General features: G+C 48.7%; 1 protein-coding gene across 1 annotated transcript in view; it reads right to left on the minus strand.

Annotated features, from left to right (window-relative positions):
• Window positions 1-17,288, minus strand: part of ITGA9 (integrin subunit alpha 9) — a 326,573-nt gene that overhangs the window by 247,996 nt on the left and 61,289 nt on the right. The window contains exons 12-14 of the mRNA XM_026496718.4: window positions 13,065-13,155; window positions 10,250-10,295; window positions 3,437-3,591 (exon numbers count right to left, since the gene is read on the minus strand). Of these exons, the coding sequence (XP_026352503.2) occupies window positions 3,437-3,591; window positions 10,250-10,295; window positions 13,065-13,155 (292 nt within the window). The remainder of the gene's footprint in view (window positions 1-3,436; window positions 3,592-10,249; window positions 10,296-13,064; window positions 13,156-17,288) is intronic.

A 17,288-nucleotide genomic window follows, 5' to 3' on the forward strand; every position in this document is an offset into this window, starting at 1 on the left:
ATTTCTAACATTCCCACGTGCTGCTGCTTGCAGCTGGACTGGGGACCACGCTTTGAGACCCCCTGGTGCCGACCCAGAAGTGGGGGCTACTTCCGGCAGTGACTACCAGGTCCTCTGTGACCTGCTTTCCCAATTCCCAATGTTAAATTCTGTCAAAATAACTGGTTTCTGTTTTCCTAACTGGATCCTGCCATTCCAGGGGCCAAGGCAGAGTCACCCCCTACAGAGAATCTCTGGAGTTCCCACGGTCCTGCCAGAGGCCACAGCTGCCCCTCCAGTGGCTTGGCAAATCAGCTGGCCCTGAACACCCCTGAGACCAAGTGCGAGCTGTGGTTTTCCAGTGCTAAAGCAGCAAATGAAGAGGAGAATGGAGTGCCTTCCCCACCAGGTCCTACAGGAGAGAAGAAACCAAAGCAGCCAGACTGTAAGTAACATGATGCGCCTATGGCTCCCCAAACCTTCCCCGGGGAGGTCCTGTGGCTCAAGATGCCAGCAGACAAAAAATGCTTCTGACAGCTGTTCAGAGGTACCCAGCACACCACTGGTGCTCCCTGATTGCACGGTGCCAGCCACACCGTGCCAGGGCAGCCATTCTACGGACACAAGTCAGCCCTGGGTATGCAGGCCCTGAGAGGGGCCTGGAAGGTCTGCCCAAGGCGGACATGCATTTGCCAGGCATTCTGTGGCCAAACCCACCAGCACCAGGGCCCCTCTGCAGCTGCCAGCAGTGGAAGAGAGGGAGGCTCATCACCAGAGCCCTGGCCTTGGGTTCCCAACACAGACGCCTGGGCAATGACGCCGAGCCTGGGAGACAGCAGAGGCTGGCGGTGCCCCCACCCTCTACTACCTGGAGACCAGGGACCTGATCTTCCTGACCACGCAGAGCCAAGCACTGCCTTCTGTGCGGGACCCCAGTGATACCCCACCCCAGCTGGACCCCCACAAGCTACCTGCCACTTCCCTGATTTCTATCACATTTCCATAATGGCTGCCCATTTTCCCCTCCTCAAGTCTCTCCATAGCCCACTGCCAGCTCATGTTATACTAGATTTCTGCAAAGATGGAGATCTAGCACCTTTCCCTGAATGCCAGGGGAGGACAAAGAAAAACAGGATGGATAATTTTCTGCATTGCCCCACTGATACCAAAATTCTCCAGTATCATGATCTTTAAGCCTCAATCTTAAATGTGGAGAAATGCCACTTAGACTGTAAAGGGATGTCTGAATGCAGTGGAGGAGCGCACTGCCACTCAGAGTCCGCCCCCTGCCCGTGGGCAGCAGACTGCCTGCTCCACACTGCCCACTAGGGGCAGTACCGTGTGCTACCCAACTGCCTGTTTCTCCTGCTATTCCCCAACTCTTCAGGGGTCATGGTTAAGCCTAGACTTCATTATAATTCTGCCTAGAGGTCAATGAAAGCGGCCCCAGTGACTGGGGCCCAGAAGGCCCACTGGTGGGGAGCAGCTTGAGAAGACACCCACATCTTCTCCTGGCTCAGCCCACAAACCTTCTAGTCAGAGTTCACTCAACCACCTGTCTTATGCTCTGAAATCCCTCTTGCTCAAAAATCGCATCTTGGGTTTCTTCTTCTCTGCTGCTGCAACACCAAATTACCTTCATTACCACCACAGTGATGTCATCAAAGAGCCTGGAAATTGTGGACACCACTTCAGGATCAAAATAATAGAAACTCTGTAATTCCCATTCGAGGCTCCATGAGGATATGCTTGGCACATGCAGGCACACAATAAACATTTGTCAAATGAACACACACATGAACTATTAATCACTTGCTTAGAGTTCTAGAATAGTTCTGCTTATTTTTATGTACACCAACGTAAACCTTCAACAATTCTTTTATAATGTTTTTTAATGGAGTCCAACTACATCATGAGTTGGTATTCGATAGAAGACATACCATCTAATTAGGCAGAGGACACAGGAGTCCTAGAACCAATAGAAAAACATTTTTCCCTAGAGACTGAGGTCTTAAAATAATTAGGGAGGAGAGGAGAAATAGTTTTTGGAAAGCAAAACTAAGTATCATCAAACCAGGATTCAACTGCCGGCTTCACCAATAGCTATGTGATCCTGAGCAAATACTTTCCTAGCCGAGAATGATCTTTTTCTCACTGCGCTCTGCTTAAAACGTTTGTTAATCCTTTCTCACCAACAAGTCCTGAGTTCATGGCACGTTTACATTCAGCTTTGAAATGTCTAAGTTCTTGTGAAAGAAATCTCTATGAACAAGTTCAAGGTTTGATTGCTGAACTTACTCAATCCACCAGAAGATCAAGATAAAGTACCAAGGAGACCATTAGCCTAGAAGGGTTAGTACACTGTTAAATAACGCACAGCACTCAAGGTGCAGCTGAGAACTGGAGCAGCGCACGCACACGTGCACACACACACACGCCCTCCAGAGCAGGGCTTCTCGAACACAAATGTGCACACGGACCCTGCGGGATCTTGTTAAAATGCAGATTCTGATTCTGAAACCCAGAGTGAGGCCTGAGAGTCTGCATTTCTCACAAGCTCCCGGAGGATGCTGGTACCGCTGGGTCCAGGGACCACACTGTGAATAGGGAAAGGAGACACTTGACTCAAAGAATGTCTGAGAAAGGCAGTAAGTCCAGGTCCTTATTGTTTTGTGGTTTTTTCTATTTTCCTAGAATTCTATTTTCTATTATTAAGTCAGCCTTTCAAGTAAAAACGAAGCACCTATTAATCTGCATGAGTGTTCCAGATTCATTTCCTTCAGGTGACCACACACTCAGAGCTCTACTCCACACTGATCCTATCCTATCCCAGGGATTGGATCTCCGGAGTTGGGCTGACAAGTTGGCTTTCCCCAACCAGAGAAACAGCAGGGCCAGCTGTCTCTTTTCAATTATCTGAGGCTGACACAGCAGCTTCCCCTCTTTTGTAAGTCTAAGCCTTCGTAAACCTCAGCATCCCAATCCTACCATCCATCCCTGGTGTCAGATTCCACAGGAAAGGGCTTAAGGCCCTGACATCTGGCTGGTGCCACTGGCTCAGGGGAAGCCTCCAACTACCCACCACTTCTTTTCTCTAACCAAATGGAATGTTTTGTAAGAGCCAGGCTCCAGTCACTACCTTTCCACAAGTCCCACTGGCCTGTGACACCTGTGGGGCCCAGTGAGGTTTCAGTCTGGTCACACACTTGGGGAAAGGATGCTTGGGGTCAAATATTATTTGTTCTAGAGCTGGAGGTTATGTTAAATTGAGAAACCGTGGGAAGCGGAAAAAGAGCATACACTGCACAGGGAAAGGGTGTCTGGCCTGTGCGTGTGCTGCCTGCAAAACCAGCCAGAATGCACAGTGAGAGCAAAGGATCCAGAACAATCCCTCAGCGGCCACAATCCCACTCCAGCTAAGGTGGCCATCCCAAGCCCTAACTCAGTGGCTCATTACCAATCTCTCCTGGGACGTGTTTGCCGTGGAAGCTGAAGCAGGCGGTGACGTTCAGGCAGTTCACAGGCTGCAGCCCGTCGTGACACTGAGGCGCCGTGATGTTGATGGAGGCTGGGAGGAAGATGGAGACATCCACCGTAATGACCGGTCTCGCCCTGCACGTCAAGAGAGGTAGGTGACTTCATTGTGCTCTCAGAACCAAACAAGAACTAACCCAGCAAGAGAAATCCTAGGCCTTCAGCCCAGAATTTAATTAAAGCATGAAATAACCCGTGAGAGAAGGGCCAAAGTGCCCTGTAAATACTTTTTCATGGTTTTAGAAGTGACTTATTTCCTAATAAATTAATGGTTAGCTTCCCAATAATAAAGGCAAATAAGTTGTTAATAAAACACATCTGGCCGAAGCCATAAATGAATCACCAGATGTTGGGTGATTATTTAAAATTTCACCAATTAAGTTCCGTTTCCATTTTATTAGGAAGATAGTAATATATTTAAGAGGAGTTCCTACAGCAGATGCCAGGACTCGGGAAATAGATGTACCATCGGGAATTCCCCCAAAGCATTTACTGTCTCTGTAAGCAGGAACTGCAGAGTTCTAGTTGCATCCAGTGGGTCAAAACTCCCCCTTCGTTTACTCCCCTCAATTCATTAAGTATTTTTCTAAAAGAACTTGATTAACAGAGTCCCAGCTGATAACAGCAAAGCACTTCAGAGCTGAAGAAATCAACCCACCTGGCCTCAGGAGCAAGCGAAACCCTATAAACATCCGCATCCTTATCACCAACATGGACCACCACCACCACCACCACCCACCCTGTGCTGGAAAGATGCACTGCATCCCTGTTGCACCTTCCATGGATCCCCAGGGGCGGCTGACAAAAGCTGACAGTGACTCAGGCCATTCTGCTCTCATTGCAAACACCTGTTCAGGGACGGTTCACCAAAGCTGTGGCTTAACCTTCTCCCCTCCAGGCCTCACAAAGAGACCCTTTTACCTCTCGGGAGCCCCGGCCTTCATGCCACTGGCGTGATATAACAAGATTAAGGGGCATTAGTGGCTTGAGAACAATGACCTCCCTTGTGTACAATGACCTCACAGAGTGCCCACGGTGACAAGACAGATGGGGAAAAGGAACACAACTCTCAGAGAAGAAAGTATTAAGGAAAACCTCAGGGGAAAAGGGAAGGAAGGAGGAGACACGTGGCCCGGGGGGCGGGGGTGAGGCGTTTTCACTGCTGCCACCACTGCCATGGATATGGGAGAGTTGTGACAAGTACAAGGGAATGGTAAGTCTCCCAGAGAAAATCCAGCTGTAAGGCCAACAGATGTCAGACAACAGTGCCTGAAAGAAATCCAAGGTCCCGGCCTTCCAACTTTCTTCTGGGTTCATCCTTAGAAGATGCTATAAATCACACAAAAACCAAATACTCTGCTCCTGGTCAATATGATTGTACAGATGCCAACGGACACTCTGTACAGCCCTGGAGCCTTTCCACAGCCAGCTTACGTTCCCTCTCCTGGGAGAACTCTCCAAGACCCCTGGCAGTCGGATGCCCCCCTCCATGGCCCCAGCCCTATGTTCATACCTCACCCCACTTACTAAGGTCCTTGTTTATTTTCAAGCCTGCTCCACCAGCCTGCAGGCCCCTCAAAGGCTAGGACCCCAGCAAATTCATCCTGACATCCTCAGGATAGGTGTTCAAAAACCCGAGGTGTTAAATGGGTGCCAGGGATTGAAAACCACGGGAGTGCCCAAAGTTTCCCAAACAGACAGAGGCACCAGGGAGAGCTGGTCTCCACCCTGCCCTGGGCACATCCTGCCTGGTCACCGCATGGAAGAAAGGCCTCACCGCCCCCCGCATCCCAGGGGCCACGGTGTCGGGGAGGCCACCCGGTCCCCGCTCACAGCAGAGCCCTGCAGAGTCAGGCAGGGTGAGCAGGCTGGCAAACTGACGTCGGTGGACGCTGTCAACGCAGAATCCTCTGAGGTGAGGACAAAGACCTTCAGAAGCACGTCTCACCAACATTAGTCAGACCAGGCCCTTGAACCTGTTTCAAGTCCAAGAATTGTTTTCAGACCAGGGAAAGCCCAGAAATCTCTGCTAAAATCTCCTCGCTTCCTTTGAACTTCAGTGGCACAGCTCCAGGCGCCTATCGCCCTCACACAGGCCCTGCCCTCCCCAGCTAATCTGAGAGAGCAAAACCGGCAAGGGCAGCGCGGGGCCAGCCACAGTCCTGCCTGCAAAGGTGCAGGCCTCAGTGAGAAAAGCAAAGGGGCACCTAAGGACAGCACCGCAAATGCCTTCAAGACTAGATTTTTAAAAAGTTGGTAGCTAGAATACTTCTTTCTGATAACTCTGACAGTTCGAATCCTGACATGGACGCTCCCTGACTTACGACAGATCGACTTAACGATTTCTCAACCTTATGATGGGGTGACATGCATTTAGTGGAAACCGAATTTCGCATCGTGAACGTGGATCTTTCCCCTTCCCGGCGCTACACGGGATGATTGTGTGGTGACGGTGGCCAGGGGCCACAGCTCCCGGGCTCTGCCACCAATCTCGAGGGGGAACAGCCCCTACACTGACACCCTTTCTGTACCCACATGGCCGTTCTGTTTGTCACTTTAGGCACAGTATTCAATCATTTACATGAGCGAGTCAACGGTTCATTATCAAACAGGCTTAGTGTTAGATGATTGTGCCCACCCATAGGCAGATGTAAGTGTTCCGAGCACAGTGAAAGTGCGCCAGGCTAAGCTGTGGCGTTCAGGAGGTTAGGGGTAGTAAATGCATTTCCACTTAGGATATTCTCAATTTATGATGGGTTTATCATAACATTAACTCCTCCCTAAGTCAAGGCAGATCTGTGCTTCACCTATATTTATTTCCAGGTAAAACCAGTCAGGATGCCCTCTGATGGGGTATCGCTCCCATCACCCCAGCCTTCTGTGGGGGTAGTGCTGCTTGTGGGACAGACACAGGAGGACAGACTGAGAGCCTGGACCCCGGTGAAGGGCACTCTCCTCCAGGCAGCTAATTAACGTCTATGTATTCAAAGCCTCTCACAGGTGCTCCCTTAGTGGCAGCCCAAAAGATTTCCAGCCCGTACACACTCGGACTCTCTTCCTGAGGATGTGTAAGAATGGGCTCGGTATGTTTCACATGCATGCACATGCGTGGTTTCTTTTTCTGGTCCCACCCAAACTCTAAGGGGACTCAAAGTCTACCTAACTTGCCGGTCAGCTATGCCATGCCTGAGAGGCCCGCCTAGCTTGGCAGGCTGACGTCTCCAGACCTTCTTGACCACAGTCATTCAGCCACGTCCAGCACGTTATAAACAGATACCACTGCAGATGACCAGCCTTCCTGGCCCCTCAGACATACTCAGCAGTCCCTCTGCCTGCTCCTCCCTGCCCCTCTCTTGAGAGGCACCAGCTTGCCTTCCCTGCTCCCAGAAGAGACCTGAGGTGGTCACCCTCACCCAGGTTCCATGCTGAACCTTGCCCTGGGCCTGCTCCAATCTTGGGGCCTGGCTCAAAGATGAGGCCCCTGCCACCCACAGCCTATACACCGCAGCCCACCTCCCACTTCTCCCTCAATCTCCATTCATCCTCGTCCCTTTCTCCCTCTGTCTCTTTAGGCCCCAAGTCAGGAGTGGGGTCAGGGCAAGGTTTGTATGGATGAGGGTGAAGCCAAAGGTGACCACCTCTGATTCTTGCAGGACAGGAAAGGACGCAGGAGAGCAGCAGAGGTTTCAAAGACTCTCAGCCTAATCTCTGAGCCACCTGGCAATCCCATTTGCTCCTTTGTAGCCAAGCTTCTGAAAAGGAGTCAAACTTCACCATCTGTTTTCTTGCTTCTCCTTCTCTGTCCCACCCACAGTGATCTGACTGCCGCACCCCACTTCTCTCCACCTGCCAGAGCCAAGGGCACCGTTGGCTTCACACCGCCACCTCCACCAGGACTATGTGGCCCTCTCTGCTGGGCTTGATGCAGGCGGGTGCCCTTGACCACAGAACCCTGCCTTATCGTCCTTGTGGCACTGACCACAATCTACAATTATCTCCTTTTTAAAGTTAATAAAACTTCAATGTCACTTGGTTTTCTCATCCATAAAATGGGAATAATAGTAATAATATCTAGGTTATGAAGTTGTTAATAAAACTAAAAATTAAATATGTTTTATCGGGGCACCTGAGTGGCTCAGTTGGGTAAGCATCCGACTCTTGATTTTAGCTCAGGTCATCATCTCAGGGTTGATTCTCTCTTACGAGTCTCTCTCTCCCTCTTCTTCTGCCCCCCCCCAAATTATGTTCTATCAACAAGAGAACAGAAGCACAAACTACAGTGTATTCAATCAATAGACTACTGCTCAGTAAGTGGAAAAAGAACTGAACACCACACAAAAGCACGGATGAATCTCAAACACACTGTACTGAGTGAAAGAGGCCAGAGCCAAGAGAGTGTGTACCACATAATTCCACCTATGTGAAATTCTGGAACAGGCAGAACTGATCTTTGGCAATGAAAATCAGACCAATGGTTGTCCGTCAGGACGGGGCATAACTGGGAAGAGGCAGGAGGAAACTTTCTGGGGTGACGGACATGTTCTTTATCTTAATGGGGACGGCAGCTACACACACATGCACGCTGCTTAAAACTCAGCCAGCACTATGCCTCAGTCAGCAGGCTCTACTGAATGCAAATTATACCTCCATACAAAAGGAAAAAACAAGAACAACCAAAAAGAGTTAAGTATGTGGGAGCCTAAACAGTGCCTGGCATGTGGGAGGCACTTAGCAAATACTGGTTATATTAGTTGTTTGTATCATGGTTCTGGAAGGTGCACCCGGGATCCGGCATATAGTTGCACACCACAGGTCAACGATATTAGCTGAACAAATGAGGGAATGGATCTCGGATCTCCTCGTCCCTCCACACGCCTCCCTCAGCTATCAGGGCCTTCTGCTGACCACCTTGTCCAGGCAGTGCCCTGCAGCCCCTCTCCTAAAGCCTCTTTTCTTGATAAGTAGTCCCTGGCATTCTCCCCGAAGGACCCTGCCTCTGTCCCTGAATGATCTCCCCTCACCAGCCTCAGCCCCCACCCCGGGCTGGGGTCTGGGGCTCCCATCTGCCGTGTAACTGCCCCACTTTACATCTCCACCCACGTGTGGGCAAAACTCCCAGAGAAGGCCACACGTCACCAAGAAGGAGAGAAAAAGAAAAGTCCCTTGGGGCTGAGGTTCACAACTGGAAGCTTATAAAATATAAGAATGATGAAAAAGCAGAATCTAGAGGATATACCTTAAGCCAGATGCTCCCAATTTTAAGAGCAACTGTTTTCAACTGCGAGAGCCAGGGAACAGGTTTTATTCTAGAGGAATCGTGACGACCCAGAGCAAGCTGCTCAGGACAGCCAAGAGGGGACGAAGGACACCACAAAGGCGGTGGGTAAGCTCAGCTTCTGAAGTGTCACCTCAGTCACTGGAGGCCATGTAAGCTGTTTTATCTGAGAGGAAATGGCCGACCCACAGGACGGGGGGCATGAAGAAAGCAGAGATCCAATCACATGGCAATAGTGAGGTCACCACCCGGGGGACATGCATGCCACCGTCAAATACTGAAGGGCTGCTACGTGCAAGGTATAGGATCAAGAAGCAGAATTCTAAGGCGGCAAATTTAGTGTAAGTTATCTATGAATTGCTAACACTTATTGACCACCTGCCTATTCTATGCATTTTGCATGTAGTACTAACTCACAGAGTTCTCCGGACCCAGTGAGGGAAGTACTACTGTTCTCCTGTTTAACTGGTGAGAATCCTGAAAGACGGGTTACCTGACTCACCCGGGGAAACCCACCTCCCAACAGCAGAGTAGAGCTTCGAACCCAGGCCGCCTGGCCCCAGAGTTCAACCACCTAACCGAAGGCGATTCTGCCTCCTTAACAATTTAACATCTTGCATTAGCTGGGGGTTAACTGGTTTGCTCCAAAGTTACTAAGCTCTCACCCTACGGGCATGTCATTCAGGGGGAGGCCAGGTGCCTAGCAGCCAGAGACTTGGAGGAAGGACTGCTGAATGAGAAGAATCTGGGGTGTGCAACTACACGGCCTCTGGGACCCCTTCCAGCTCTAAGATCCCACTGGCCTATTTTAGAAAGTTCTGCCATCAGGTTATTAACAAAACCTAGGAGCTGGCTCCCACTCCAAAGGGTAATTCTGCCTCCTCTGACTCATACAGACAGAAATACTTGGAGATGGTTCACGGTGGGATGGCAGCCCACAGCCTTTGTAGGAGAGATTCAGGCTGCATGGGCTGCATGGGCTCCCGTCCCTCACCTCAGCCTCCACGGGCAAGGAAGTGCGGTCCACAGGGCAGGAGGCTCCCGGCCCCTGGGGATCTGGGGACTGACAAGGTGGGGATGAAGAGCTGGGACAAGGCATTGCTTCAGAGCCCCTGAGCGTCCTGGCACCCGTAGGAAACGATGACATCGTGTACACACATTAATGAAGCAGCTGTTCAGGGCAAAAGGCAAAATCGCTAGGGCTGAAGCCACCCCAAGTCCCAGGGATGTTACCGTCTCAGAGCTGCAAGCCACTTGAGGCCCGCCAGCTGGAAACTCTGCCATAGGGGGTAAGCAGGACAAGAAAAGAAAGGCCGCATGTCCACTTCCCCAGCACCTCCAGGAACAGGACAGAGGGAACAGCTGACTATCGGTGAATAACTCCCCCAACCACCCCCATCACCAAACTCCAGCCCCCACTGTAAAGAACTTAATCCGAGAAGCAAGAGGACAGCATCTCACCTTAGAAGAACCACGCTGTCAGACATGAAGGCTCCAATAGTTACATCTGAAAATCAGAAGTTTATAGCATTCAGAGACGTGTTAAAGCCCCTCCCAGCCCACCCACCCCCAGCAAGGTCCAAAACCACGGGGGCCCACCATTGACGTCAGGGGCCCCTGACAGTCCTCCTCTGGGCCATACAATGATCTTGTAAGAGTGAGAGTCACACTGACCCACGTGGCAGCCAATCACCGGATATGGCTTGGTGAGACCTTGAAATGTGGCTGGTGCAAAAACCATGAACTAGCTCAAAAACTTTTATATTGATTATTAAAATTAATTTTACCTATTTTTTTCATCTTTTTTATGTGATTCCTAGAATACATTAAATTATATATGTGGCTCACATTATGTATCTTTTGGACACCAGTGAATTAGAGAGACAGATACTTAGAACTAAATGAGCTGGAAAAAAGCTCTAGGTTCTGCAGAACATGTGAATCATCTCTGCTCCACCCCTCATTCCGTGTGACCTCAGGATCTCTCACAGTGTCCTCGTCTGTACTGCAGACATAATTATCCGCTGATAATATTTCATAATATTTAAATCAGAAAACATCTATTAAATATTTATTAAACATAATATTAGTTATTAAATATTTAACAATTTTTAAATACATGTGACCTATGTTAAATCACATATTTAAATCAGAAAACTCATGAAATACGTAGTACACTACAAACCAAGACGCAAGTATTAGCTGGTAATGCTTATTCTCTCTTTAAGATTTTATTTACTTATTTGTCAGAGAAAGAGAGACAGCACGAGAAGCGGGGAGGCAGAGGGAGAAACAGGTTCCCCGCTGAGCAGGGAGCCCGATGCGGAACTCAATCCCAGAACCCTGAGATCATGACCTGAGTCGAAGGCAGATGTTTAAGCGAGTGAACCACCCAGGTGTCCCAGTAATGTTTATTCTTAAACAATTTTAATTTATGAAGTATATACTCATCCAGTAGCTCTCTGCCTTTCTTCCCTTCGAGTATAAATCCCTTAGTCCTGGGTTCCCATTACCACTTTACAGAAGCAAGCATCTGAATCCAAGAGAGCCTGAATCCCCGTGTCTATACAATGCCCTCATTAAGGAAAAAGAAACAGCAAATCCATGAATTATAGTGCTGCTAAAATTTCTGCAGTTGGGTGTGCTCATTAATTTTGCTGTTCTCCAAGTCTTCTTGAGTTGACTAGATGTTTGAAAATACAAGAACCTGAGGAATTTGTCATTTCTTTTATGAAAAATGTAAGAAGTTCAGGGGCACCTGGGTGGCTCAGTCGGTTAAAAGTCTGCCTTCGGCTCAGGTCATGATCTCAGGGTCCTGGGATCAAGTCCTGTATTGGGCTCCCTGCTCGGCAGGGAGTATGCTTCTCCCTCTGCCCCGCCCCTCCATTCGAGTGCTCACTCTCTCTCAAATAAATAAAAATTTAAGAAATCTTAGAAAAAAGAAAAGAAAAATGTAAGAAATTCACATGGATCATGAAGCGTGAACACACCTGCTCGCAGTGCACGTGCATCTCTGCCCGCCGCGAGGTGGCCTCCAGCCAGGCTCCTCAGTTCTCTGTGGCTCAGCACCCTTGTGTGTCAAGTGGGGGACACCCCACCTCTACCCGCCTGCTGCACTAACTGTAAGAGCTGTACTGCACGTGGGAGCATTTTGCATATATTAAAGTGCAAACCCAACATCAGGTATTATTTCAGGACAGCCACAAATTACCCAAAACAAGAAGAACTGCTTTCTGCGACCTAGGAAGACCTATGACAGTCCACAGGAACAAAAACTTCAGCAATGACCCTTTCCTATCCCCGCCTTCTGGCTCCGTAAAGTCACAAGAAATGATCAAACTGCTTCCTGTAAGAAACTACCAAACACGCTGCCCTCGTACGGTACCGCACCGGATCTCAGAAGTCCTTCTGGGGCATTTTAAGTGGAAAGAAATACTTCCTCAAGACAGCAAGATGACCTGCATTTTCAGGGAAATGTTTCCTGAATTCCAGGACAATTTCGGATGTTTTCAAATTCTCATCTGTCTTTCCTCCCCTCGCCCCCCTCCGTCCCCTTCAACCAGAGAAGAACTACCATGCCCCTGCCCAGCCCATTTTCCCTAAACTGGACAACACTTGGGTTTGAGGTGGGAAATGGTACATTTTTATTCAATTAGCCTCAAACACCACGAAGCATTAGTTCACCCTGAAGACAAGGCAGCCAGCCTTGAGCGGGGAAGGTCTGTTTTGTCCATCAGGGACAGGGCATGGTTTTCTTTTTTGCTCCAAATATTTCAATTTTCTTGCAGGGGTTAGGAGGTGGGGAAGGTGGTGCCCAGCTCCTTTTTCCCCTCTCAAGGGTAAAAAGCCTCTGAATATGCTTAAAGATCGAGGAAAACATGAAGTTTTGCTATCATTTTTAATGTGGACAGTGCTTTTTTCCCCTTCATTAGAAAGAGCTGCCGCCACAGAAATCACTTTTTTTCTTTTTCTCTTCTTTTCTTTCTTCTTTTCTTTTTTTCTTTTCTTTTCTTTCTTTCTTTCTTTATTTATTTATTGTTTCTTTTGAAATCAATCCATCCTTTTGGTGCTTAAACTCTTCAGAAGAGATCATTCTAAAACCCCACAACAAATTTCAACACCTTAAAATCAAACACCAGGCAAAGCACCGCATTCTATTGTGGGAATTTTCCTGATCCTAAATAGATGTCACCACCGCTTAACCAGACTGGAAATGCCTCTACTTCATGCATTTATCTTCGTTTATCTCCTGTGCCTTTAAAGAAAAACAGCTTACCAGGATAGCCATTTCCATCCATATCAATGCCTCCTGATATGGACTGCCCAAACATCCGCAGAACCGGACTTATCTTCCGGCCCAACAGTTTCTGAAACAGATAATAGGGAAATTGAGTCACCGGATAGGAGCACAGTGGTAAATAAGAACCCATGACTGTTCTACGCAGCTTCCGTTGGACACTCAGTCCTGAAGCTGCGGAAAGAGAAAACTGTAGTCCTAATTTGATCTTGGGGTTTTTAGCACATGGCTGAATACCACACACTCCGTTACTGCTCCTTGCCTTAGCGACATGTCATTGTTTAAAAATTTTCCCAAGCTGAGTGTTCGTGAAAAACCCACCTAGACTAGCGAGCTCATGTTGTGACACGCCAGATGAAGTTCACAGTGGATGTTTACTTCCATTTCCAACAGCGGTCCTGTGTTGTTTCCACACAGGTGGAGCTGGCTCAAATTCTAAGACCATGTTTTCCTTAGGTCTCTCTTCCCAAATATGTACCAAACATGGACACCCCTCTCCTTGGAGGTGCTCGTCAGTCCTTCCCTGGATGGAAGGGCAATGAGCATGTCTAGCTGGAAAAGACACATGGAACTGCCTCTCAGTCAAGCAGACCAGAAGATCTTTAGGCTCCAGGGCTTCACAGACAGGATGAGACTGTCCTATCTAGGAAATCTGGAGCTCCATGGTCCTGAACCTTCTATAAACTGCAGGAAATCCTAAAAATCAGCTAAAGCAACCTTCCTCCCTAAAAGGCAGCCCCCCAATCAATCAGTTAGAGCTCACAGCTCTGGGGCGCCTGGGTGGCGCAGTCATTAAGCGTCTGCCTTCGGCTCAGGGCATGATCCCAGCATTCTGGGATCGAGCCCCACATCGGGCTCCTCCGCTAGGAGCCTGCTTCTTCCTCTCCCACTCCCCCTGCTTGTGTTCCCTCTCTCGCTGGCTGTCTCTGTCAAATAAATAAATAAAATCTTAAAAAAAAAAAAAAAAAAGAGCTCACAGCTCTACCCCCAAGGGGAATCTGTACTTTTATTCATCATTAAGTTCAATCTAGATTAGCACATGCTGCCTTGGTTCAGGACTATTTACTGTACTAGAGGCCTTCGTCATTCGTCGACATCTGCGTGGCACAGTTCCTCAAAAGATATCAAACTTCCTGAATCAGAAAAGTCCCATCTCCTGGGACCTGACCTGTTCCTTCTTCCCTTTGTTTATACCGTCTCTTTGGGGAGGCTTCCCTCCCAATGCCCTCACTGTGGGTGATAAGAAAACTGCTTGGTTTTCATGCCATACAGCACAATCCCTAGCGGAACCAGGTTTGCAGATATCCAGGGGCTCACTTTGGACTCTCTTTCCATATCCTCTTCCTTACTGAGTCATCCTGCAGAGAAGTCATGAGAGTGGGGAGAGGGAGTTTCCATAGGATCTACAGATGGAGACGCCAGGGACCACCCCCCTCCCAGGAGCCCATCACTGAGAATAACCTTCCACTTGCCATCTTCAGTCAAGCCATCCAACAGGAAACGTGCAAGCATCACAGTACAAATCAGAGCACTGTAGCAAATGCTGAAGAAATGTATCTTGCTAACAGGCAGAGCTCCACATCCCACATGGCTCTGTCTAAACAAACATATATGTAGGTCTATTTCTTAAAAACCACATTTTGAGGCAGACCAGCTCAGCTCCGTAGTCTAACCATGCTCGCAGCAGCTCACCCTGGGTCTGCATTTCTAAGCTCTGCTGTGGCTGGGACAAGGGGGAAGACTGAAGGGGTGGTCCATTTGGGGGTGGCGATGCAGGCTTAAGTTATCCCACAGACATCTGCAGGCCATTAGGCCATAAAGCCGGGAAGATAAGTCTGCTCAGTGCTAATAACCCTAAATGAAAACCAGGAGCCTTGGAAAACCTCCGCTTGCCCAGGTTTATAGGCAGTGTCCTTACGGCAGGAGAAAGATCACAGGGGCCGCCATGACATGCCCAGGGGGCTTTCAAATTGAGAAAGGCACACAAGGATCTTAAAATCAACACTTTTCATGATGAACTCAAGAAAGAGGAATGAGTTAAAGAGTAACGTGGACGAACTTCAGCCCTGATCTCACAATTTATCCGGCAGAAATAATACCAGTCTGGGCCAAAGAAAAGCGACTCCTTTGCCCAGAGCTGTTTCTGATTTCTTCCTCTGGTTCACCCACACAATGCCCGCTCTGTCCAGACCCCAGCCCTGAAGAATCTGTCATTAAAGGATTTTTTTTCCTTTTAAATCACTGACCTTATCATATACATATTAGCAGCTTGAAAAAGTATAAGCGTAGTTGTTTCTTTCTTTTTTCTTTTTAAAGCACCCCAAACCACTTCTCTTTGTCGAAGCTAAGGAGCCTGCCGGCATGCTGACAGAGGCAGGACGTGTCCAGCTGCTGATCCCTGCTTCCTACTAGAGACACTCCATGCTAACCACAAACTCTGTACTTCAGTTCTCTGCAGGGATTCCACCCAGCAACAAAACAAAACACTGGAGGGCCGCGGGAGGAGGGGAAGCAGGGGTCTCTGACAGGTTGCCTCTCTGTGTGATTCGCTTCCAAGGTCCGGGAACAAGCTTCCAGGAGGATGCGTGGAAAGTGACCCCGGCGGCTGCCGGAGGACCAGTCTCCCTGGATGACTTCCCGCTTGTCACATTGTGAAGAGGGTCCCTAACTCAGACCGTAGCAGCCCTCCTGACGTGGATGTGGCCCCCAACCTGCACCCAAAGCCCTCTTCCTCCTGCTACATTGGCCGAGTCACCTAAAAGCTTCCTGTCACCATTATTCATTTCTAATGAGAAGAGGGTGGTCCGAGGAGACCCATACCCCTTGGAGTGTGTGTGCTTCAGAGCAAAATAAGTTTCCATATTTCTAAGTTTTCCAGCTGAGCTTCCCTGAGTGTTCCTTCCTCCAATGTGGAGCTGAGGGCATAGTTCTAATAAAAGGTTGGGAGTCAGGCAAAGTTTCAGTGGTCACACTGCCACTTAAAGCCGTTTGCTTGGGCAAACGAAGTCACCTGTCTGGGCTGGAGGCACCTCATAAAGACAAGGTGGATAATCAAGGCACCATCTCACAGGACTATGACAAGGACTAAAGAGAAGAAGAGAGCAGAGCGTCCCTCCTCTCCGCCCTCTGCCTTGCGTGGGAGCCACGAAGCTGGGCTGGCCCCAGCAGAGAGGGCGCGGGAAGCTGGTGACAAACCAACCCTCAACCTCTACTCAGCTCACTTGTATCTGCTGCAAGAAGAACAATTATGAATGCATGAATTGAACTTACATTTATGTACTGGCTCTTAAAATCCACTTGTAAAGTCTGTTTCTTACCTACAGACTTCAGTACTGGAACAGGTTTGGACACTTTCCTAATAACTTCATTTTACAGAACACTTACAGGACATTTTACAAGAACACGACTCAGCTGAAAGTTCTGTTTCCTTACAGATAATCAAGATATGAGGCCAGCTGCTTCATGATGAGAAATAGAAGCATGAGTAGGACGTGGTAAGCACATAAGAAGTGCTCAACAGGGGGCGCCTGGGTGGCACAGCGGTTAAGCGTCTGCCTTCGGCTCAGGGCGTGATCCCGGCGTTATGGGATCGAGCCCCACATTAGGCTCCTCTGCTATGAGCCTGCTTCTTCCTCTCCCACTCCCCCTGCTTCTGTTCCCTGTCTCGCTGGCTGTCTCTATCTCTGTCAAATAAATAAATAAAATCTTTAAAAAAAAAAAAAAAAAGAAGTGCTCAACAGATCAATATTTGCTGATTGGAAAGTTCTCAACTTGTGCTCAGTCCCTTTCTGTCACTGACCCACTCACTGGGAGAATGACACAGGCCTGTGCCACTCCAGACAGAGACATCCACAAATATCCTGACGGTGCTTCTGTCAAGAGAGTGACTTCCTTTTTCCCATGGGCTGGGCTTCACACCATCAGCAAGATTGAACACCAAGCTGATATGGCAAAAAACAGAACTCTCCACTTCCACGTTCCCAAGTCTGGGGCTCAAGGCCAGAGCTTGGACCAGCCCCTCACTGCAACGCCGATTGCAGCAATCAGCCCTGTGACAGCTTTCAAGCCCCTCCTCCACGGACCGTTGTCTCTCTAAATTATATTTTACAACATATTCCTTTGGCTTGCACAGATGGTTGACAAAGGAGTAACTAAAAAAATAAAACCTCTTCTTCTTCAAGAAATAACTCTAACTGGGGGAAG

The sequence above is a fragment of the Ursus arctos genome, unplaced genomic scaffold (assembly GCF_023065955.2).
Source record: "Ursus arctos isolate Adak ecotype North America unplaced genomic scaffold, UrsArc2.0 scaffold_20, whole genome shotgun sequence".
Lineage (NCBI taxonomy): Eukaryota > Metazoa > Chordata > Mammalia > Carnivora > Ursidae > Ursus > Ursus arctos.